The sequence below is a fragment of the Tursiops truncatus genome, chromosome 16 (genome assembly GCF_011762595.2).
Source record: "Tursiops truncatus isolate mTurTru1 chromosome 16, mTurTru1.mat.Y, whole genome shotgun sequence".
In the NCBI taxonomy this organism is placed as follows: domain Eukaryota; kingdom Metazoa; phylum Chordata; class Mammalia; order Artiodactyla; family Delphinidae; genus Tursiops; species Tursiops truncatus.
The window spans coordinates 14999739-15024948 of record NC_047049.1 but is presented as its reverse complement, the minus strand read 5'-3'; the positions used below and the strand labels follow the sequence as shown (position 1 = coordinate 15024948).

The window sequence follows — 25210 nt, the reverse complement described above, 5'->3', positions numbered from 1 at the left end:
TTTAACTTACTTTTACTTATTCTAGTTTCTTAAGATGAAAAGCTTAGATCATTAATTTGAGTTGTTTCTTCCTTTTAATAAAAGCATTTGAATGCTATACATGTTCTTCTAAGCACTGCATTAGCTGAATCTCACATATTATGGGATGTAGTACTTTGATTTTCATTCAGTGTAATTGAACTAAATTATGATTTACCTTGAGACATTCTCTTTGGCTTATGTAGAACTGTTTTGTTTAATTTCCAAATATTTGGGAATTTACCAGAGCTTTTTCTTTTATTTATTTCTAGTTAAATTCCATTATGTTCAAAGAACATACCTTTTATGATTCTAGTTTTTATAAATTTGTTAAGACTTGTTTTTTGGACAGAATATGGTCTATCGTGGTGAATGTTACATGTGCAGTTCAAAGAATATACATTCTGCTGTTGAATGGAGTGTTACAGAAATGTCAAGAAGGTCAGTTGGTTGTTTATGTTGTTTAGATCTTCTGTATCCCTAATGATATTCTATCTGCTTGTTCTGTTGATTACTGAAAGAGGAGTGTTGAAGTCTCCCACTGTATTTATGAATTTATCTGTTTGTTTCCTTTCATTTCTGTCAGTTTTGCTTCTTGTATTTTGAAGCTTTTTTTGAGATGCATATACAGTTAGAATTGTTATGTCTTTTGGTGAACAGACCCATTCATCATAATATAGTTTCCCATCTCTTTTTCTTTGGTAATTCTTTTTACTTTGAAATCTACTTTGATATTAATAGCCACACTAGCTTTCTTCTGCTTATTGTTTGCATGATGTATCTTTTTAGACTTGGAAAGAATGATGTGTGTGTGTGTATATATGTATGTGTATGTGTATATATATATATATAAAAAATCCAGTCTAATAATCTGTCTTTATATTGGTTTGTTGAGACTATTTACATTTAATGTATTTGGATATTTTTTAGCATTCCATTTTAATTTTCTGTTGGCCCTTTTGGTATATGTCTTTGTATTATTTTTTAGGGGTTATGCTAGTGTGATAGTGATTACACTATGAATAGCTAACTTTTTATAGTCTATTTAGAGTTAGTAATATATTACTTCAGGAAAATTAAGAAATTTTGGAACCATATAGGTCCATTTATCTTCACCTGCTGACCTTTGCTATAATTGTCATATAATCACATCTACATGTGTGGCAAATCTCACCTGATAAAGTTATAAATTTTGCTTTCAACAATCATACATACCTTAAAGAACCTAAGAGGAGGAAAATAGTCTTTTATATTTTCTCAGATATCTGCTCTTCCTTTTGCTCTTTGTTTATTTCTCAAGTTATAAATTAACTCTTAGTGTCATTTCCCTTTTGTCTGAATCACTTTCTTTTGGATTTCTTTTTGAGCACAACTGCTGCTGATGGACTTTCTTAGTTTTCCTTGTTTTGAGAATATTTTGCCTTTTTTACTGAAAGATATTTTCCCAAGTACAGAATTCTGGGTTGACAGTTCCTTTCTTTCAGTGTTTTAAAGATGTTGCTTGACTCTCTTCTGGCCTGCATAGTTTCTGAAATCTGCAGTCATTCTAATGATTTTCCCCCGTATGTATCATTTCATTTTTTTTCTAGCTACTTCCAAGCTTTTTATGCAACTTTTGTTTTTAGCAGTTCAGATTCTGATGTATCTGTGTGTAGCTTTCTTTGAATTTACCGTGGCTAGGGTTTGCTGAGCATCTTGAATTTATATTTATGTCTTTCACAAATACAGAATTTTTCTAAAAACCGTTATTTCTTCAAATATATTTTTTCTGCACCGGTCTTTTTCCCTTCTCTTTCTGGGACTTCGGTGATACTAATGTTAGGCTTAAACAAAATTCTTGAGGCTCTGTTCTCTCTCTTTTCTTTTTTAACTCTTTTTTTTCTTTCTTTAGATTGTACAATTTCTGTTGAACTGTCATCAACTTCACTGACGGTTGCCTCTGCAATCTCCACTATGCTTTCGAACCCATCCAGTCATTTTCAAAGTTAAGATATAGTTTTCAGTCCCCACATTTCTGTCGTGTTCTTTTTTATGATTTCTATTTCCCTGTTGAAAACTTCTCCTCCCATTTCATTTAAGTGTCTTTACCTTTATCCCATGGAGTACAGTTTTAATACCTAACGTCTTTGTCTGATGATTCCAATTTCTGGATTTTCTCAGGAGTGACATCTATTGATTATCTTTTCCATTGAGAATCTGTTACATATTCCTGGTTCTTTGTATGTTGAGTGATTTTGGATTTATTCTGGATGTTCTGAATGTTATGTAGGTTCTTGGTCCTGTTATTCCCTGGAGAATGCTGATTTATTTATTTACTTATTTATTTTTATTTAGTAGGCAACTAACCGGTTAGGTACAAGTAGCAAATTCTCTGTCTTGCTTTCGGAGGGCAGTGGTTCTAATCTTCGTTCCATTTTCAAAGCTTTGGATCTAAATGCACACATGCCAGTCAGGGATTAGTCTGAGACTTTGTGGTGTTTTAAATTTTAATTCACTTCTCAGAGCCTGTGATAAGCTGCTTTTTGGTCTGTCCCACACGTGAGCAGCTCAGATTGAGCTTGAGTCTTATGTGGGTTCATATACAGAATTAGGGTATCTGCATCTTCAGCTCCCTCTTCCTTAGGATTCCCCCCACACTCTTTGGCTTGAAGGGGCACTTTTCCCCAGTTATTCTTGCTTTTGAAGAGACAGAATTTCTCTTAGGATTTGATCTGCATATGCATGTGCTGCTGCCGTTCTCTCAAGGTTTGCCACCCTTGCCATCTCTCCGGCCATCGTTTTTGTAAAGTCCTGAAGTTTTCTTTCTTGGGTTGTTGCAGTAGCCCTTTTTTTTTTTTTTTTTTTTTTTTTGTGCAGTAGCCCTTTAATTGATCTTTCTGTTTCTGTTTTTTTCTCTTGCTCATCTGTCCTTTATTGCTGCCAGAGTTTGCTTGATAGAACACAAATTTGATCATATCTTCCTTTGCCTAAGAACTGGAGTATTTAAGGTAGTGAGTGGTGCCAAGGTTTCTGATGAGGGATCTGTTGTCATTCAAATTGTTGTTCTCCTCTAGGTAGTGTGTCATCTTCCTCTTTCTTTCTTTCTTTTTTTTTTCCTCTTAGGTTTTCAGAAATTTGGTTATGATATGTGTGGGTGTGGAATTCTTTGTTTACCTTGCTTATTTTTTGCTCAGCTTCTTGTTCTGTAAGTTTACATCTTTTTCAAAATTTGCAAAAATTTCTGTTATCATTTCTTCAGATATTGTTTTCAGCTCCACACTTTTTCCTCTCCTTCTGTGACTCCAATGAGACAAATGTTAGATCTTTTGTTACTAACTTTTAAGTCACTAAAGCTCTGTTCATTTCCTTCAATCTGTTTTCTCTCTCTTCAGACTGGATGATTTTTATTTACGTATCTCTATATCCACTGATTCTTTCCTCTATCTTCTCTGTTCTGCTCTTGGACCCCTCTTGTGAGTTTTTATAAAACGTTTCATTTGTTGTATTTTTCCATTTTGTTCTTCTTTACATCTTCTGTTTCTTTGCTGAAACGTATATTTTTGTATTTGTTCCAAAAGTGTCTGAAGCTGCTTATTGGGCCATTTTTCTGAGAGCTGCTCTAAGATTCTTGACAGATAATTCCAGGATCCTTGTCATGTCAGTGCTGGTACCTGCTGATTATCTCTTCTCAGATGCGTTGAGATTTTGTATGGCAAGTAATTTTGGATTGTATCCTGGATATTTTGAGTATTATGTATGAGACTCTTGTTCCTATTTAAATATTCTGTTCTAGGAGGCAGTTAGCTCGTTTTGGCATGTATGACCTAGCTCACTTTTTAAAAGTACAGCTTTATTGAGTTATAATTTATATACCATAATATTCATACATGTCATAATACCATTTTAAAGTGTATGATTCAGTGGTCTTTAGTATATTCAGAGAGTATATTCAGAGTGCAACCGTCACCACTCTCTAGTTTTAGAACTTTTTCATCACCCCATAAGGCAAACCCACACCCGTTTGCAGTCACTTTCCATTTTCCCTACCCACTAATTTCACCAGTCTAGGCGCTGCTAATCTACTTTCTCTATGAGCTTGTTTATTATGGACATTTCATAGAAATGGAATCATATAATTATATGTTCTTTGTCACTGACTTCTTTCACTTACTTAGCATGTTGTCAAGTTTCATCGTATTGGTATTCCACATTTGTTTTTCTCTTTATCAGCTGGTGGACATTTGGGTTGTTTCTTCTACCTTTTGGCTACTGTGAATAATGCTGCTATGAATTTTTTGTGTACAGGTTTTGGCATGGACATACGTTTTAATTTCTCTTGGCCATATCCTAGGAGTGTGCTGGCTCTCTTCTGTGCTGAGATTAGACTGCCCACTTAGTTACAATTTAGTTTTGCTGTGTTGATTCTGATCAGTTTCACATATTGCACCCGAGGGCATGCCCAGGACTTCATGCACAGATTTAAAGAATCCCCTTTTTCACCTTCCTCATCTTTGTAATTTGTTTCCATTCTCTTGTTAGGAGGATAAGGGAAGCTGACTCTATTGTCATTTGTCTCCTCCAGTGGGGAGGGAGAGATTCTTTTTTTTTTTTTTGGTAGGTAAAATAAGCGTTTAAAAAATAAAAGCACTGTATAAATTAGGAATTTTCAAGTTGATTCTCTGTCTCATAAAAAAAATAGAAGATTTAAGATCATTTTTCACGTTTTGATGTATTAAGTTTTATGCCAGGCTTCATTTGTATTTTATGACAATATAATTATGCTAATAATGAATTTTTTCCAGAAAGTAGAATTTATTATTCTAACTATTTCATGTAAGACTAATATTAATAGCATTAAAACTAACATTTCACACGTTAAATTATGAGTTTAGAGGAGAAATGATATTATGTGGTGGAAAAAGCTTTTACCTGTATTGCCTTTTTTATTGCTGATGAAAATCCTGTGAGGTAGATGTTGTTATTCTCATTTTACAGTGGGAATAGAGAGTGAAAGACCTGAAGCAATTATTTATGCAAAGTCTGATAGCTACTAAGTGATAGCTGAGTTGCCAAACATGTCTTTCTGGCTCATTTTCTATAGCAAGCCATCTTCTACTCTTCAATAAGAAGTTTCTCCTCAGTTATAAATTCATAATCTTCTGGATTTCCAGATAGCATAGGGGTACTTAGGATCATGAGTTTTGATACCAAACTGACATGGGATTGAGATCTATTTCTGCCAATGTGCCATGAATGTTGCATGGATTTAGTTTGCTGCTTTACTGAACACTTGATAAGTTTTATGGCATTAAGGTTTTAAAACAATCTTGTGAAATAAGCGTTATTGTTATAACTGTTTTGCACACAAGGAAACTTGAGGCTTAGGGAGTTTGAGTAACATACCCGTTAGGTGACCAGGCTGAGATTCTTGTAGCTCTTCTAAAGTTTTGCCTGTTTCTTCTAGTTTCTCAGTCATGTCTTATTTACTCTTCAGTGAAAAGAGAGTATTGTTCTACAGAGTTCTTACGTGTCCTTTGTGAAGTTAGTATGAATGAGTGCGTTTTACAGTACACAGAGATGCCATAAGAAAAGTCTAAGCTCATTAAATAATTTTCTATGATATAGCAATATTTTATTTATCTCCAAGCTTGTTGATTATTTAAATGTATATTATAACAGGAACTTTTAATGTCACGTTCCTGGATAGGCTGTGAGTGGTTGGTGAATCCTCAGATTTGTATATAAAATATTATTTATACGAATTTTTCTAGGCAGGTGGTAGTAGCTTTTACAAGATTCTCAAAAGTGATCTCGGATCTCAAAATGGTGAGCATCACTGTACTGTAGAAAAGGAACCCAAATAATGGTCACTGTGTATGTAGAATTAAAAAACATTTTTTCAACACATGGAATGATTTCAAAAGTAGTTTTTTAATTTATTTTTTCAAAAAAGCTTAGGAAGATTATACAACAAGGATAAAAAAAATTTCCTATTAATTGAAATATTATAGTATTCAAATAATCTGAACATCTATATTACATGTAGGTACATATAGATACAATGAATATCTCTATGTATTTATATGTATACATATATGTGTGTGTATATACGTACACACACACACCTGACATATTTCTATAGATATCTATCTGTATGATGGGGAGTGCTCCATCATCCCCTCTATTTGACATGTATCATTACTTTATATGCTCTACATTTATTTGCTGTTCGTATATTGTCTTCCCTCTTTCTAGCACTAAGTTGTCCAATGTGTCAGTCACTATCCACATGTGGCTGTTGAAATTTATTAAAATTAAATTTTAAAAGTTCCGTTCATTTTTTTGCACTGACCACATTTCAAGTGCTCAGTAGCCACGTGTGCTTAGAGGCTACCGTACGGGACATGTATAGAACATTTCTATCATTGCAGGAAGTTCTGTTGGACAGCATTGTTCTGGAATGTAAGGTCCAGGAGGGCAGAGACTTTTTTTACTTAGTTTTTCTTGTTTTTTATTTTAATAGCTTTATTGAGATGTAATTTACATAACATAAATCTCACTAGTTTAAAGTACACAATTTAATGGTTTTTAAGATGCACTTAGAGAGTTGTGCAACTGTAACCATAATTTTAGAACATTTTATCATTGCATAAAGTAAACCTTGGATTCAAGAGCATTCACTCTCCATTCTCTCCCTGTCCCCCAGGCCACTACTAATCTGCTTTCTAGAGACCTTCCATGATTCACAGTTTTATCTCCCATGCCAAGAATATTGCTTGCCATTTATTTTATGATGGCCCTCATGACCTTTGCCCCCTGGGGTTCCTCTCATGATTTTATGTTGTATGGCAAAAGGGAGGTTATCTCAGTGATTTTCCACCACAAATCCTGGAGGGTGAGGTATAATTAGCTCCTTCCTTTGATATTAGACTTGATAGCTAACTAAGCACATACTGTTTGCTGTCACTGAGGCCAGTCTGTAGACAGTTTAGTTAGTGTGCTGATGGCCAGTCCAACTGGTATAGCCAGCTTCGTTAGTGTACTTACATGGGGGAAAATATTAACTAATAAAGTCAGTACCTTTGTGGCCAGGATATGATTTGTACAAATTAATGATGATTCAAAGTGGGACAGGGCTTCCCTGGTGGCGCAGTGGTTGAGAGTCCGCCTGCCGATGCAGGGGACACGGGTTCGTGCCCCGGTCTGGGGAGATCCCACATGCCATGGAGCGGCTGGGCCCGTGAGCCATGGCCACTGGGCCTGCGTGTCCGGAGCCTGTGCTCCGCAACGGGAAAGGCCACAACAGTGAGAGGCCCGCGTACCGCAAAAAAAACACAAAAAAAACAAAAAAAAGTGGGATGATACCCAAGGTGACTTACTGGAGTGTGGGAAGAAAGCATTAGGGCTTATACTACTATTATTTTTAATTTTGATTTTTAAAATTTATACTTCATAGTGCACAATATTTAAAGTAGTATATGTTTATTAACATGTAAATATACATTTACTTGAGTTACATAATAAAAATTCTTACTGATAAGAGAGCATGATGATTATGGTTTGGAGACTTCTGCTCTAGCAGACAAGGTCACCTCAACATTTATTAGGGATCAGGTGGACAGACAATGCAGACTTGGGAGTGAGGGATGCAGAATGCACTATAAAGAAAACAAGAAATGCAAGCTCAGCACGGTGTAATACAATAATGTATCGTAGTGCAGAGAGGAAAAAAATACCCATAATATAATCTAGAGGTTCTCTTCATATTGTTTAAAAAGAAATCAATAAATATTAAATAATATTTTAAATAAAAACACTATTTAACAAAAGACTTGCATGTGAGGTTGGCTTCCAAAGGCAACTCTGTGTAAAGACTAGCCCTGAGTGGATCTGATTCTTCTTTGTAGAGTGGTTATGCTGGCAGTAAAACCAGATACTTTGATAAACAGGATTTATTGTTTCCTGTAATACTTTATAATGTTAAAACTATTGCATTTTTCTTATGTTGAAAATGTCTTAATCAAATTTTGTATTCATGGCTAGGATAGAGAATAAAACTTTAATTGATTTAATTTTAGTTCTGTTTCATGTTTGTGCTGGTTTTCCTGCATTTAGTAGTGGCCACTCCTGTGTTATAAACAGCTCAGCATGCTTATTTGATTAAGGGCTCTAGACTGGGCAGTTTCAGCAAGATGAGACATTGGCAAGGCATATGGGCATGTGCAGGCATCTAGACAGGGTTTGGCAAAACTTTTTCTGTAAAGGGCCAGATAGTAGATATTTTAGGCTTTGTACACCAGATGGTCTCTGTTGCCAATACTCAACTCTGTTCTTGTAGCATGTTAACAATCTTAGATATATGTAAACAAATGGGTGTAGCTGTGTTCCAATAAAACTTCATTTACACAAATCGGCAATAGGCCAGTAGTTTATGGAGCCCTGATCTAGATTAACCATGTCAATATGGTTCTCAATCCAAGAACATGATTGCTACAAATTAAAAATAAGTTAATTACTTGAAACTTAGAATGCATTGTAGAAACGGCATTAGAAATAGAAGAAGCCTGTTTTACCTTTTATGTAGCTGAATTATATGCTACCTAATTTTTGAAAATCTCTACCCAGCTGGAATGTACAGATGATGTTAAGAGTAAGAAGTGAAGAAATAGATTGGAAACTAGGTGTTTGTGGTCAGAGTGTAATCTTGGAGTGTAAGACTTTTGAATTTTAGAAGAACAGTTCCAGGTTGTGAAGATGTCCAAAGTGTGTAATGGGAGTTCTTTGCTCAAGTGGCATGGAGATGAACATTCTTCAAGCTGAAGAAGAGATCAGGAAACTACAAAGGGGGAATTGCTCCTTCCTTACTGTGGAAGTGGTAGGAATTTCCCCCCCTTACTCCTATCTCTTAATGGTGAGAAAGGATTTTCCATCCTTTTATCTTGGTTGGTGTCAGCCCCTCCATGTTTCTAGTAGAGTGAAAGTGGCAAAGAGGAAACCTCTTTGCAGTAAGTAGAGGCAAAGGTAGGCTCTTGGTAGGGGCTTTTGCTAGGAATGGGTGATGAAGGTACAGAAGGATTTCAGGGGCTGTGGTGAGTAGAGTTTTCTTTTAAGTCTGTGTAATTGTGCCTCTGAAGGTGAAGCGGATGGGACAGAGTGGGTGGCTTTCATGTACTCCTGTTGTGTAGCCTAGGTGGGGAAACATAACAGTTCTTTCACATCACCTCTTATAGGTGGGAGATAAGGATTATAGTTGTAGCTCCTAGAGTATATGTTTCTTTAGAGGAGGGGAAATGTATTTTAAACTAAGGGTAAGGAATTTCCCAACATAGCACAGGACTGGGTCAGTTCGAGTAGGTGGGGTGGTAGAGAAATAGAGGGGTTTTGGGGAAAGAAATCCCCAGTAGTGTTAGATTTCCTCATATGCAGTTTGGGAGGTATATTCCTAATTAGGAAGATAGATTATATTGTAGGTGATAGTTGCAAAACTTCCTGTTCTTAAATTTCCGGCTTTATTTTCTTATTAAAAGAGCTATATATTTCTTGACTATGTATTAAGGTACTTTTTGAATATGTTACACTTCTCTTCTTCCGTTAGAGAAGAAATTGAAATAGAAGTGGTGGTGTAAGATCATGGAACAAATTAGAATTTTCTTTAAAATTAAGTCTCTGAGGCTCTAAACTGTTATCATACAGGCTTAATTTATGTCTGATAATTTGTATCATTTGATTCAGCCCTGATTTGGGGTTTTTGTAATTTAAATTATAGCAATATTTTGACTTTAAGGGTTTGTTACAACTGTCAGTTAGAAACTAGGGAGAAGGATTGTTTAGTGGACCCTACTGATGGATCTAAGCCTTGTTTAGATCAAGAGGAACTTTTATACAGACTTTATATGAGGTTGTGATCATAACATTTCTAAATCTTAATTGATATTTTCTATTTGTTGAGACATCATTTTCCTGGTTTCCTGTAGCTATTGTCCATGATTTCCTTTAGAATTTTTGAGTATATTTAAAACAGTTGATTTAAAGTGTTTGTCCAACAAGCTCAATTTCTGTTTCCTGAAAGACAGTATCTGTTCATTTCTCCTTTGAATGGGCTATACTTTCTTGTTTCTTTGTATGCTTTGTAATTTTTTTGTTGGAGACTGGGCATTTGATTATTATAATGTGATAACTCTAGAAATCAAGTTCTTCCCCCTCTTCAGGGTTTGTTGTAGTTGTGTATTTGTTTAATGACTTTTCTAAACTATTTTTTGTAATGACTGTATTCTTTGTTTTGTGTGGTTTCTAAAGTCTCTGTTCCTATAGTTTATGGTAAGCTAGTGTTTTGACATAGATTTCCTCAAATGCTTGGAGTCAAGAAAAAATAAAGAATTCTCCCATTCTGTGCACATTGACTCTGTTGGGACACTGCTTCAGTGCTTAGCCACATTGTTTATGACTCTGCCTTACCCTTCACTTCCTTCTTGCTCTGAGTCTGAAAATTAGCCAGAGGTGGAAGTGTAGAGTCTTCTCAGGCCTTTTCTGAGCTTGTAGTCCAAGAAAAGTCTCCCTGGGCATGCATGTGGCTTCTCAAATTCCCATATCAAAATAATTGATTTTCAACTTTTTAATATATACATTTAGAGCTATATATGTCTCTCTAAACAATGGTTGAGCTTCATCTCATAAATTTTGATATGGTGTGGTTTTAGTATTAACAATTAAAAATATTTTCTAATTGTCCTTGAGACTTATTAGTCTATTGCTTAGTTGTCAAACTTTTGGGGATTTTAAGTTTATTTATTTTTGAATGGTCACTGTATATGGGGCTGCCACTAATTATATGGCTTTTGAATACATGGTTACTGTAGCCAGTTGTCATTGATTGATTACATTGATTTAATTCAATTCTGGTGTTACTTCTTGTTGTGGCTTAAGAACAGGTACAGGCAGACCGCAGAGATATTGCTGTTTCAGTTCCAGACCACCACAGTAAAGCCAATATTGCAGTAAAGCATCACATGAATTTTTTGGTTTTCCCAATAATGTAGTTGCACATAAGAGTTATGTTCACATTATATTGTAGTCTATTAAGTGTGCAATAGCATTATGTCTAAAAAACAATATATGTACCTTAATTAAAAAATACTCTGTTGCTAAAAAATGCTAACTATCATCTGAGCCTTCAGCAAGTCTCAATCTTTTTGCTGGTGGAGGGTTTGAACTACTGTGAGAATTATCAAAATGTGACAAAGAGATACAAATTGAGCAAATGCTATTAGAAAAATGGCACTGATAGACTTGCTCCATGAAGGGTTGCCACAAACCTTCAATTTGTAAAAAATGCAATATCTGTGAAGCACAATAAAGTGGAGTACAAGAAGAGAAGATATGCCTGTAGTCATTTAAAGAGGGTGAGAATTTATTTTTCTCACTGTCAGCCCTGGTTTCTAAAAGACTTTTGCAGGCCCAAAGGGTTAAATAAATCTAGAGGTTCAAGGTTCTCAAGTACATCTACCAGGTGGCACCCTCCTAGGTATCGGGGCACTATCTTTAGCACTGAAGTCTTGCCAGGGCTGTGAACTAAACTTTTTCTGTAATTCTGCTCCTTTCATAATCTGGTCCTGGGCTGGTTTTCCAGTTTGGTCAACCCTCTGGCCTCAGAAATAGTCTCTTTAAATGTTACAGAGTCCCCTGGCATTTACACTGTATCTAAAATTGGTGGTTGGTGAATTGAGTCTTATAGGATCTTGGGGCAAGCTGCTTATGGGTCGGTGTCTTAGTACAGGCACTCTGCTGCAGTTTTCTGCCTTTAGCATATCAATGGCTTTTAACATCAGTCAACTAATTCCACAGTCCTTGTAACTACCCTTGCTATTTTATTTCTCAAATATTAGAGATATCACATAAGTCTCTTGCATTAGTCAGTGCATCACCTTCCTCTGGTATCCTCTCTCAATTCAGCAAAAGTGAAAGCCTTTGTCATTGTGAGCTATAGCATGCCACAGGTTATTGCCACTCTCTCTACCACCCTCAGTGTGACTCTTGTTGCCATCTGGCCAGTGAGTGATCCAGCCCCAGAGCCCATCTTGAAGTTCCTGGTACTGTTAGATTGGTCACACTCCCCTCCACCACCTTGAAGCAGATCCTGAGACAAGAATTGAGCACATGTAGTATATTTGGGAGATTCAGGGACACTGACAGAAGTGATAGAAGAGAAGGAGCCAATAAGGGAGGTATGTTATCAAGTCAGGTACCACACCGGGTGACTGGAGCCAAATCCCACAAGGAAGTGCACTTCATTATTATTGCAGCAAAGAGATAAGCAAGTTTGGAGTTTTTCCAAATCATTCATTGGCTAAGGGCTGCCCTGGGAGGATGTTGATTCACAGGCACTTTCAGCCCACCACATGCATAAGAAGAGTGGGTTCTAGTAGATAGAGGGAGCTCTTGAACATAGATGCAGGTGCTGGCCCGAGAAAGTCAGGCTGGAGTGTATGGAAATGGTCAGAGGGTCTGAGAGGATATGGTGTAATGCTGACACTGTTGGCAACTGTCTATTTTCAGCTATGCAAGATAATATGAGATTACTTTCTGAAGTTGTACTGATTTATCCTATGAGAATTATCTCCACATCCTTGCCAATATTTGGTATTATTAATCTCTTTAATTTTAGCCATTCTGTTGGGTCCATAGTGGTACGCTATTGTGATTTTATTTTGCATATCCTTTATTATTATTGGTTGGTTTGGGTCCAATTAGGAAAGAGAATCACACAGTAATTTTAATAGGAAAAGTTTAATGTAAAGGATTATTGACTGTAGCACAGATTGGAACAACGAGAAATTGGCTAGTAAGAAGTAAAGAGAACTCTGCAAAATATAGAAGTAGTAGGTACAAGGAGCAGCCACTACTACTGTTATGGCTGAGACAGAACACTTAAGTGAGAGTCCCTGTGACCTGGCCTGAGATCCAGACCTTGTTGGGAGAGCAGGCTGTGGCTTACTGAATGGCAGAAAAGTCACTGTAAAGCTGTACCTGCGGAACTTGCTTAACATCTGCCCTTTGGAACTTGCCATGGTTACTTATGGGATGCTGGGGAAAGCTGTTCACAGAGTGGTGTCTCACTGGAGGCCTCTGCTGCAGAACTGCCTGAGGGGAAGTACTGGGGGAAACTGTTGGTGGCTGGGTGCTGGTGGCCATCAGGTACGTAGGAGCCTAGTACCTAGTGCTGCAGGAGCTTGTTGAGTGAGTACATTGGAACTTGGCAGCAAATCTGTTTCCTCCTGCAGTCTCTCCAGCTTGCTCTATTGACAAAGCCTGCAGGCTTAGCATCCTGCCATCTGGAAAAAAAAAATATTTAAAGGGCCCAGATCCATTTTCATAAAGTAGGCAAAAAGTCTGAATTTTGAGGTGGGAGGCAATGGATAACTGGCACAGTCTGCCCTTTAATTATTCAGCGTCTTCTGGATGCATCTTTCTAAACACACGTGAACTCCCCAGCAACCAACAAAGCTGTATTTCTACCTAAGAAGTACACTTTTTCCAAGTGAAGTTCTCATCCTCTGTCCAAAAGGAGGAAACGCAGGTTTCGAGAGTCATTGTATCTATCACTGGTTATGTTAATTGCTCTTCATATTCAGTCATAGTCGCACTAAATATTCCATTATCTAAAGTCTAAATTGTAAAGTTACAGCTTGTAAATAAAATAAAAATGTGAAGGAGAGAGGATATGTGTGTGTGTGTGTGTGTGTGTATCAAATAGAAACTATGTAAAGTTGTTAGGATACTTACCTATTTAATTTGTTAAAAGACCATAATTGATGCGTATGGTTCTGTTCTTCCACTCCCCATACCGTATTTCCCCTGCCCTCAACTAGAATCTTGGCTCCTTGGAGTTTTACTTGGTGGAGTGACCCACACCCAATGGGTTGAACCCTCAATCATCCTGCTGTAGTTTGGATATTTTTTATGGACCTGTCTTCTAGATCTCTCATCCTCTTTTAGCTGTGTTTAATGTGTTGTTAAACCCGTCCATCGAATTCTTAATTTTGATTAATGTAGTTTTCAGTATTAGAATTTCCATTATTTTTTTCAAATACACTGTTACTTTTTACAAAGTTTTCAGTTAACTGCCGAAATTTTAAATCGTGTCTTTTGTCTTTTTGAACTTAGTACGTCATATTTGTTTTATAGGGCACATCTGATAATCTCCACAATTGGAATATCTTCAGGTCTCTTCCTGAAGATATTCTGTTGGTTCTTGTTTTGTTGTCATCTATCTTTATGTGTCTTACTATCTTTAATCATAGTAGACATCTTATTTGGAAAATTATTGGTAGAAATAATTTGAGGACTAGGATAATGTTATCTTTCTTCAGAGAATATTTCTGTATCTTCCAGTTAGGAGCCTTGGCATGATAGTTCTAGTATCACCTTAAGCCAGTGGTAGGTCTTGGGGTTTTCTGTCATCCTGATGACTTGTAGCTGGGTTGCAGTCCACGTAATGGCTGGTTTCTGGTACACCTTTACCCTTATAGAAAATCTTTGTGTCCCAGTTCAGAGTGCCGTGTTGTTTATTTGAGCCCCTACCTTTTGTAGGTTGTTGCATCCAGCTTTTGTCCCCCTTCTTCCTTGAGGCTATCAAAAGTACTCTCAGCCTTTTGGCAGTCTCTAATAAATAGATAAAATTCTCCATAACAGAAGTAGCTCTGGATGCCTGGTTCCTCTTTAAAGAATTTGCAACTTCTGGATCTTGGCTTAGTAGGTCTTACCATTTTGTTACTTATAAGATTTAAACATTGTTCTTTAGCTTTTTAAGTTATCTTCAGTGGAGGTTTGTCTGAATTAGCTCATCTGGAGCTATTATTGGAAGTGAAAAATCAGGACAAGCTATTTAACTTGTTATTTAAAATGTGCTTCAGTTTTCTCATCTGTAATATGGAATTAATAATTACTATCTTGTGGGGCTTTTGAGATTTTTAAGTGAGGTAACACATTATGAGCTTACAGTGATACCTGATAGTGTAAAATGCTCAATTTATTATTATATTACTTTGAGAACATTGGAATGTTTAAACACTTTTCCAAGCATGAATTAGCCCTTTTTAAAACCCAAACTAATTTGCAGGGATTACGAAAGACTTTCAGATAACATTTACATTAATTAACCTTTCGGTTATCCCGGATTTAGGCAAGTGAAACTCTTTTCCTTGAATGTTTTTGAGACTCTACGCTATAAGGAAAATTTAATTTTTGTCTAAAACTAGATAATTACCCTGATGTCTGTGTAGACATGTATGTATGTATGTATGTATGTATAAATATATGTGTGTGTATGTATATGGGGATATATAAAGACTGATAAGCCAGTATGTGTGTGTGTGTATGTCTGCATAAATACATAAAGGCTAAATGGGAAGATATCTTAGTTATTTAAAATATTGTCTTTTGTTGATAAAATATAATTGGGCTGGAGCTAAGGAGAACAAAATGAAGTAGAATTGGGTTATTGTTTAAATATTTTAAAATTCTGAAAATTTGAAGCTTTTCTAAATATCTTTTTCTTTTCTGTGTTTAAAATAGAGGATAATTACAAAACCCTTGATTTACCCTATTTTTAAAATTGACTGAGTTCTTGGACTAGATATAAAGTTGATGAAAGAAAATGATTCTAAAATCAGGTAGCTGAACTCAATAAAGTCTGGTGACAGCTACTTTAGCAGTCTTGCTGCATGAAAAGCAAACATAGCTAACAATGTAACCTCCAAAAGTGCTAGGTACATATACTATTTCTCTATTCCATAGATCTGCATCTTTCAGAGTGCGTTTGATCTTCTTTCTTTTGCATCTATCTAATTTTTGGGCAGAGTAAGTTTAACAATCTATTTTGCATCAGCATAGAACCCATCTGTATAATGTTGTCTTTCAATGTGTTTTTCCACTTTGTAAAATGAAACAATCATAATACATAAAAATTTAAAGAAATTCAAAATAAGTTTCCTTTGAGATTTAGAGAGATGATATATGGCAATCTGAAAATTTTCTTAAGTTGTAAATAAATTATCCTGTTTGGAAGTTTGGTTTAGTGTCTTTTTAAATTTTTTATGCTACTGTGTGTCTTAAAGTTACTTTAAGGTAATCATTTTCATGATTTTGTTTTCTAGGTTAACAGAACCTTCTGGATATTTAACAGATGGTCCAATTAACTATAAGTATAAAACTAAATGTACATGGCTAATTGAAGGCTAGTAAGTATACAATTTGCATTAAATTATTTATTCTGAAATGATAAAGAAGGTGATTATATCAGTGTTAAAGCATTAAAATATAACAACTTCATAGTTATATAGTTTATTCTGTTGCTTATTATTGGAAAACATTCATGATGTTTTAAAATGGGATTGATAAATTTTAGATATAATGTTTAATGTAAATTACAATATCCTTTTACTTGTGATAATAGTTTGATTTTTACATATATTTATTTTTAAGTTATATTACTATGGCATTAAGTCAAGTATGCATTTTTGGTTTCTTTTAAATCGCTTGTTATGGAATTTGAAGACTGCATAGAAAGGATAAAAATATTCCATGCTGAATTATGCCATTGGTTCATACTATTCAGCATTTTAGTTCTAAGTGTGTTAAAAAAAGAACATTTTGTGAAAGAGAGAGTTAATTGTCCTTTTAGAGGCATTTTTCAGTAATTAGGGCTTGAGACTGAATTTATCTATTTAAACATATTATGACTGGATCATAAATGATATGAGTTGTTTTTGAACTATTTTATGATTTTAAAGAGTGTATTTGGAAAACTGGGTTTTTATTTTTGTTACTTTAAAGGTCTTTTAAAACTTCAAGGTTATTAATTCCCTGTGTACCTGTGGTCTCATTCATTTGTTAACAAATAAGAGTATATCGTATTGAGACCTTTTGATTAAAATTTGAAGACCTTATTAGTACCTCTAGTTAAGAGTTCATAGAAATAAGGACAGTCTTGAGTGTTGAATTTAAAAATCAACTTTATTCAAGTACAATTTGCATACAATGAAATACACCCATATTAAGTGTACAGTTCAGTAAGGTTTCAGTAATGTATACAATTTATGTACCTCCACCTTAGTCAAGACATAGAACATTTCCTGTTGACTAAATTTTTATAAGACATAGAATATTTCCTCTTGACTAAATTTTTAGAAAAGGATGATACATACATATGGCTGGGTAATAGATTTTGGAGTTGTATATCATTTTTACAAATTAGATATAACTGGTTATCAATCTTTTATACTGATGATGTATGGATTTATAGCTAAATTATCTGTAAATAGGTTTTTAATAAACTACTCTAAGATTTCTTTAGACCGTGCTTTACATATTACATATTAATTTTAAAATATTTTAATTTTTTTTCAGTCCAAATGCAGTGTTAAGATTAAGATTCAATCATTTTGCTACAGAATGTAGCTGGGATCATATGTATGTTTATGATGGAGATTCAATATATGCACCTTTAATAGCTGTACTTAGGTGAGTAGTTATGTTTAATTGATGAATTTATAGTCAGTTTTAGAAAAGTAACTGTATAATTTATTAATTTTAAATATATACTCATCTTTACTGCAAAAATAAATTTAGCATAGGCGTTGATGGCTAAACTTCAAAGATGGTATAAGACTATGATGATACTGTGACCATCAACTTAGGGGTATATATAATAATGTAAACATTGATATAGCAGAGATAAGTAGTTACTGTTTCAGAAACGTAGATTTATTAATAAATATTCCTTATTCTTGCTGCACATATTTCATTCTTTTAAAGTGAATTGAATCTGTTTTCAGAACTATCTGTATTTGGATAGATTAATGTGACTTCTAGCTGACAAAGGAATTAATAGATATATATTTTATAGTTATCTTTTTATTTTAGAGAAATTATAAAATTTTAAATTCTGTAAAAAAGGTTAAGTTATGCTTTATTTAGTGGTTTAATAAAGAAGGCGTTTCTATCAGTTCTCACAGTTTGGGAATTTTGGTTGTTTCCAAATATTTTATTGTTAGTAGTCAGGTAGTAAGATTTAATTTAAAAATTTTAAAATCACAGCATTTTCAGTATCAATTTAAAACTCTTTATTATGTATGTACAAATTATTATGAAATGTTTTATGAACAGGAGAGAATATATTAGATAGAAAATTTTTTGAGCATATAGTGTAGATTTAGTGTACAATTTAACTGCCATGATTGTTGACCAGAGTTATTCATTACATTATTCCTTACTTTTGTTACTTACACAGTATCTCTTATATGTCCTGTCATTGTTAAAAATTTAAATATGGGTAAAAGCTTATTGTTCCCTTCAACATTTTTAATTTTATTTTTCTTTTTACTATTTATGTTGTAAATATTCTGTTTTAACAGGAATGTAAACTATTATTTTTTGGGGCAAACATGTAAGGGCTGTATTTCCAAATGACTGTTTGAAAATGACTCCTTGAGAACTTAGATGCTTATTCTGTGATATTGCTATTGTTCAAGATACTTGTAGAACTTAATTTTTGAGTTGTTTGAAAATTATAGAAAGGGTATTCTGGAGTAACCTTTCATCTAACACCAATAGATAGAAAATGGAGCAGAGCCTTGTGAATAATTACATTGTAAGATAATTTATTGCAACAATTAGATAAGATACTAGGTTCAAACATTTATTTTTAGCAATTTAGATATAACTGTTATCATTCCTCTATTTTTATGACATTATTGACTGACCATCATTTAGATGTGTGCCTTTTCATTTGTTTTTCTAGTAGTTGTGATGACTGCATTAATTAACAGTGATTCACTAACACTCTTACCAGCCATTTCTTGATACTAAAGGAAGCTTTTGTAAGATAATTAGCAGGATGGGATTTAGTATATGACTGTGAAGGTGGAACCAGTGACTTTTCATCAGCAAGTGTTCCTGTTAACTATCCTGAGAGAGATGGAAAACTCATATTTATTGAATATCCACTTGATTGTAAACACTGTACTAGGCAGTTTAAATGTCATCAGTTCTTGTTAGGATATTGTGGAAGAAGTACTATAATCCCCCATTTATTGTTGAGAAAATTGAGACTCAGAGAAAGTTTTACTTCTAATAGATGGTAGAGCCAGGATTAGGACTTGACAGTCTCCGAACTTAAAAGCCTATACTGTTTGTACTTCATTTTACTAAGAATTCAGAATCTAAATGTTTGAATTATTCCAGCTGTATAAGAATTTATTATTCAACAAACATTTGATAACCTCCTCAATTCAAGAGACTGTCATAAGCCTGGAGGATGCAGTAAGGAGTAAGATACAGGCCATTGCAGACACCAGCTACCTGAAGTTGCGCCCAACTTTATAGGTTAAGTGCACAGTCCTTCACAAAACTGACCTCACTTCAGATAACAGCTGCAAGTTCAGGGGTCTCCAGGCTACCTGTACTTCTGACCAGCTGGCTACAAATTTAGAGGTGCCTGTGGCCCCCTCAGGTTCAATAATTTGCTAGAATAACTCACAGAACTCAGGAAAGCACTATACTTATGATTATAGTTTTATTATAAAGGATAAAAATCAGGACCAGTCAAATGAAGAGACACATAGGGTGAGATCTGGGAGCATCTCAAAGCTGGGTACTCAGGACATATGTTACCCCCCCAACATATCAGTGTGTATTGCCACTTACGATGCTCACCTGATTTACAGGTGTACAGAGTTTTTTTTGGGGTTTCCTTTTGTAGGCATTATTGATCTAATCATTGGCCATAAGGCTGAACGCAATCTTTAGCCCCATTCTGACTCTGGAAGTCAGATTGATTTCTTATGGCTTAAAGCCCCAGCCAATCACATGGTTGGTTTTTCTGGTGGGGCCAGCTCCCATCCTGAGTCACCTCATTAGCATAAACTCTGAGCCCACTATGAATAACAGAGACATTCCTATCACTTGGGAAATTCCAAGGATTTGGGGGCTACATCACCACACAGTACTTGGGCCCTGGTGGTGGTATGTAAACTGATTTTTTATACAGCACAGTAAGTGTTATAATCAGGTTATGAAAAGAGTGCTATATGATTTCAGAAGTAATGAATTCGTCATGGTGAGTTTCATCATGAGTAGAAGAATGATAGACAAATTGTGGGGGTCAGATAGGACATTCTAGGTAGAGAAAAACATACGTACCAAGGCGTGTACACACTAAAGAACGTTATACTTTGCATCAGTAGTAAGTAGTTATGAGTAACTTGATCATAGGAAATGTGAAGGTATAGGTAGGTGCCAGATTACCCAATAAATGGTAATCAGTAACATCTACTGAATACTTACTATGTGAGGGGCAGTGTGCAAGAGTTCTTTATATATGTCAAGTCATATAATCCCCACAATAACCTTTTAGGTAGGTATTATTATTGCCATTTTGTAAATGGAGGATTAAGGCACAGAGAGAGTCTGTGAGTGGCCCAAAGTTGCTTAACTGGTTGATGATAGAGTCAGAATTTGAGCCTGATTTTATAATGCTGTAATCACTGTAGTGTTGCTTTCTTGTTACCGCACTAAAGAAATTGGACTTTATTCTGTAGGAAAGACTTTTTAGAATATGGAGAATGGATTGGAATGGAGACCTGCTATTTTTTATTGTGTGCTAGACGATCATGTGCTGGACACCATGTTTGTAAAGTCATAGGTAGTGATAATTTGAGGCCTAGAAAGTTATTATATTCCCTGAGAGTGCCTGGGGACACTAGAAATCCACAACCAACTGAATTCTAATTCAGGTGTTGAGGTAATTCACACCCAAACTGAAATTCAGTCCCCTGAAGGGCCTGTCTTCTACTAGTTCACTTTTACACCTAGTTTTTGGGGTCTCAGGTCAAAGTGAGGGCCCTGTGTTCCACTTTTTGTTTTCCTAGCTATGTAAAACAGCCCAGTTTCTTAGCCCTTCAGACCTCATCTCCAACTTTGAAATCAGTGAATGCCCATAAGGAGAAATGGCTCTAATTCATGGGCTTGCCCTTTTCTTAGTTCTCCCAGTACCTTCAGGCTGATTTTTTTTAACTGTCATTTTTTCTGGTTGATTTCAGTGGGAGGGTTGGTTGGTCCAAATTGGTATGTTATGTGAGAAGTGTGAGTCCTCTTTCATTTACTGCTTTCAAAACACTTATAAACAAACAACCAAGCAAACAAATCTGCTCTTTTCATCTGTTTCAGAGGGATTAATCATATCTGTTATAAACATCTGGGAATATTATTTTTAGTAATCATTTGATATAATCTCACTGCAATGAAAAATATATATGTGTAACTAAAACTGGTCTTACAGAATTTTAATTGTGTTGACAGCCTCCTTTTAAAATTTTTTCTTCTTTCACAAACATAAGCTAGTCGATGTTATAATAATTATTACAACATCAAGCATTGATTACTTTTTAATTTGTTTGCTTTTCAAAATGTGTTTACAAAATAAATTATTTGACTGTAATATTTCATTTTGTTCTGTCAAATATGATTTGAATGAGGGAATTCAGTTCCTGGTGGTGCCTAAACATAAGTTTAACAGTGTCTAAAGGCATTGACTATTTTGAGTAATGTAATTTGTTGTTAGCAGCTTCTTTTCTTTCTCAGATTTTATGCTTTCATAGATTTAGAGAGGATAGTATGTATAAATAAATGAAGATATATAATTTTCCCCCATGAACAAGTAGGGTTAAAAAGGGAGAAGTTCCAGTTATTAATTTAGAACTACTGCTTTTACACATTTATATTTCTCCCCATAAACTTCACTTTCTTTTGTGTGTGTATGAGTAATATTGTCTTTTGGAATAATTATATATTAATGTAATTTGAATAAGTATGCAAACTTCTAAAGAAATATAAAAAGTGTGTATTTTAACATGTCCTAAAATACTTAGATTAGTGTATTGGAAATGTACAACTTTAACTAGAGTAGCATTGTAGTCACTTAGCTGATGTGGAACGTTCTATCTAGCTTCATGAGAATTTGCAACTTGTGGGGAAAAGTAAGGCTATAAGGTCACTTGTTAGAGTACCAGGGTGGTTTTATTTTATTTAATTTATTTAATTGGAGTATAGTTGATTTACAATATTATAGTAGTTTCAGGTGTACAACATAGTGATTTGATATTTTTATATAGATTATACTCCATTTAAAGTTATTATGAAATATTGGCTATATTCTCTGTGCTGTAATTACATCCTTGTATCTTACTTATTTATATCTAGTATTTTGTACCTCTTGATCCTCTTCCCCTATCTTGTTCCCTCCGCCACCCCTCTCCCCACTGGTAACCACTAATTTGTTCCCTGTATCTATGACTCTGTTTCTGTCTTGTTATATTCATTTGTTTGTTTTATTTTTTAGATTCCACATGTAAGTGAAAACATATATGTCCTTCTCTGTCTGACTTAATTCACTAAGCATAATACCCCCCAGGTCCATCCATGTTGCTGCACATGGCAAAATTTCATTCTTTTTATGGCTAATATTCCATTTGTGTGTGTGTGTGTGTGTGTGTGTGTGTGTGTACCATATCTTCTTTATCCATTCATTTCTTGGTGGACACTTAGGTTGCTTCCATATCTTGGCTTTGTAAATAATGCTGCTAAGAACATTGGGGTGCATATATCTTTTTGAGTTAGTGTTTTCATTTTCTTTGGATATATACCCAGGAGTAGAATTGCTAGATCATATGGTAGTTCTGTTTTTAATTTTTTGAGAAACCTCTGTACTGTTTTCCATAGTGGCTGCACCAATTTATATTCCCATCAAGAATGCACTAGGGTTCCCTTTTCTTCACATCCTCCCCAACATTCATTATGTTGTCTTTTTGATGATTGCCATTCTGACAGGTGGGGGTTGATGTCTAATTGTGGTTTTGATTTGCATTTCCCTAATAATTAGTGACGTTGAGCATCTTTTCACGTGCCTGTTGGCCATCTGTATGTCTTCTTGGGAAAAATGTCTCTCCATGTCTTCTGCCCATTTTTTAAAAAAGGTTTTTTTTTTTTTTTTTTTTTTTTTTTTTGATGTTGAGTTGTATGAGCTCTGTATATATTTTGGACATTAACCCCTTATCAGACATATCATTTGCAAATATCTCCTCCCATACAGCAAGGTTGTCTTTTCATTTTGTTGATCGTTTCCTTTGCTGTGGCAAAGCTTTTAAGTTTGATTAGGTTCCATTTGTTTAGTTTTGCTTTTGTCTCCCTTGCTTGAGGAGACAAGATCCAAAAAAATAATGCTACAACTTATGTCAAAGAGTGTTCTGCCTATGTTTTCTTCCAGGAGTTGTATGGTTTCTGGTCTTACATTTAGGTCTTTAATCCATTTTGAGTTTATTTTTGTATATGGTGTGAAGGCATGTTCTAATCTCATTGTTTTACATGGAGCTGTCCAGTTTTCTCAGCACTATTTGTTGAAGAGTCTAGTTGTTCTCCATTGCATATTCTTGCCTTCTTTGTCATAGATTAATTGACCATAAGTGCATGGGTTTATTTCTCAGTTCTCTATTCTGTTCCATTGATCTGTGTGTCTGTTTTTGTGCTAGTACTCTTTACTGTTTTGATTACTGTAGCTTTGTAGTATCGTCTGAAGTCAGGGAGGGTGATACCTCCAGCTTTGTTCTTTTTTCTCAAGATTGCTTTGGCTATGCAGGGTCTTTTGTGGTTCCATACAAATTTTAGGATTATTTGTTTTAGTTCTTTGAAAAATGTCATGGGTGTTCTGATAAGGATTGCATTGAATCTGTAGATTGCTTTGGGTAGTATGGACATTTTAACCATATTAATTCTTCTCCAAGGTGGCTTTAAATGAAGGTTTACATATGACTTAAGTTAATGATCACCCTATAGTATTATGGCAGGATGGATGGCAGGACAAAAGGGAGAAATGGGACATAGCAGTCCAAATGGTGAGAAGAGAAAAAGGAGTATGGTGGCATGAGAGTAGATGTTAGTCTGTTGGCAGCAGTAGCAGAGCTAATTGGTGAGAAATGGCTAGGAACTCATTTTAGATTTATTTTTCTAGTTGCCCATTCTAATATAGATACTTAGTGATTCTGACAAGAATATTTTGAGTAAATTTTGTGTGATTAACTGTCATATGTACATTAATATACAGAGTGTTCAATTTTGCTCTCTTACAGTGGTTTGATAGTCCCTGAAATAAGGGGAAATGAAACTGTGCCTGAAGTTGTTACAACGTCTGGCTATGCACTGTTACATTTTTTTAGTGATGCTGCATATAATCTAACTGGCTTCAACATTTTTTACTCGTAAGTATTTTTTCAAAAAAATTCATATTGTAACGATTCTTATAATTTGACTTAAAAGAGTTTATTGTTTGTTTTTATAAATGTCTTATATACCAGGAACAGGCTAGTGTGTTAAATTCCAAAATATATAGCATCTCTTTCTAAGTGACATAAAATTTTAATAATATCCCAAAATACTGTCCAAGCTTGTATAGGATAGTTTCTAAGTCTTAGGACACTATGGTAACAAGTTAAGTTTGGTTAAAAATTAATTACAAAATTAAAAATTTTTGGAAAACAATTAAGTAAACATATTATACAAACAGTGTCACTTTACTGGTAATAACGGATGTGTAGGATTGCAGGGAGCCCTCATCTGCCCTGCTGTGCTCCAAGGTATTTTATACCTAATTTGGAGAGTGAATGAGAGCTGAGTTTTCATAGTCCTTCTGTATTCTAAAGACTGTACTGGATGCTTTATATATATTATATTCTTTAATTCTCTTCTCATCAGTCTGTCAAATGGGTATTTTTCCCATTTTACACATGAGGAAATTGAGGCTTAGGAGATAAGGTAAGTGGCTATATACCACTGTCTCCTCTAAAATTAGAAAGTAGTATTTATTGAGCATCTATTGTGTAGACTCTGTATACATTTTTGTATCTGGAAGTCCAAGGGTGAAGTGAATTAGCCAGAGATGCTTTCAGTTGCTTTCATTAGGAATGGCCACAGAGGAACTTGATACATTTTTTTTGTTTGTTTTCTTCAAGAACGTAGAGAATGATACCAGAGAATTTTTCGCGAGGAATAAAATATTCTAAATATCCTTGAATCAGCAATTTATTATAGGATTTATTTATATCAAGAATTTACACAAGGGAGAATAAATATATAGTAGAATATAATCAGCTTTATAATAAAACTTGGT

At 34.7% G+C, this 25210-nt stretch overlaps 1 protein-coding gene across 3 annotated transcripts in view; it reads left to right on the top strand.

Annotated features, from left to right (window-relative positions):
- Positions 1-25210, top strand: part of ATRNL1 (attractin like 1) — a 742727-nt gene that overhangs the window by 10379 nt on the left and 707138 nt on the right. For all 3 annotated transcript variants that reach the window (XM_033841823.2, XM_073793921.1, XM_073793922.1), the window contains exons 2-4: positions 16149-16232; positions 17401-17514; positions 24174-24302. In XM_033841823.2, coding sequence (XP_033697714.1) covers positions 16149-16232; positions 17401-17514; positions 24174-24302 — 327 coding nt within the window. The remainder of the gene's footprint in view (positions 1-16148; positions 16233-17400; positions 17515-24173; positions 24303-25210) is intronic.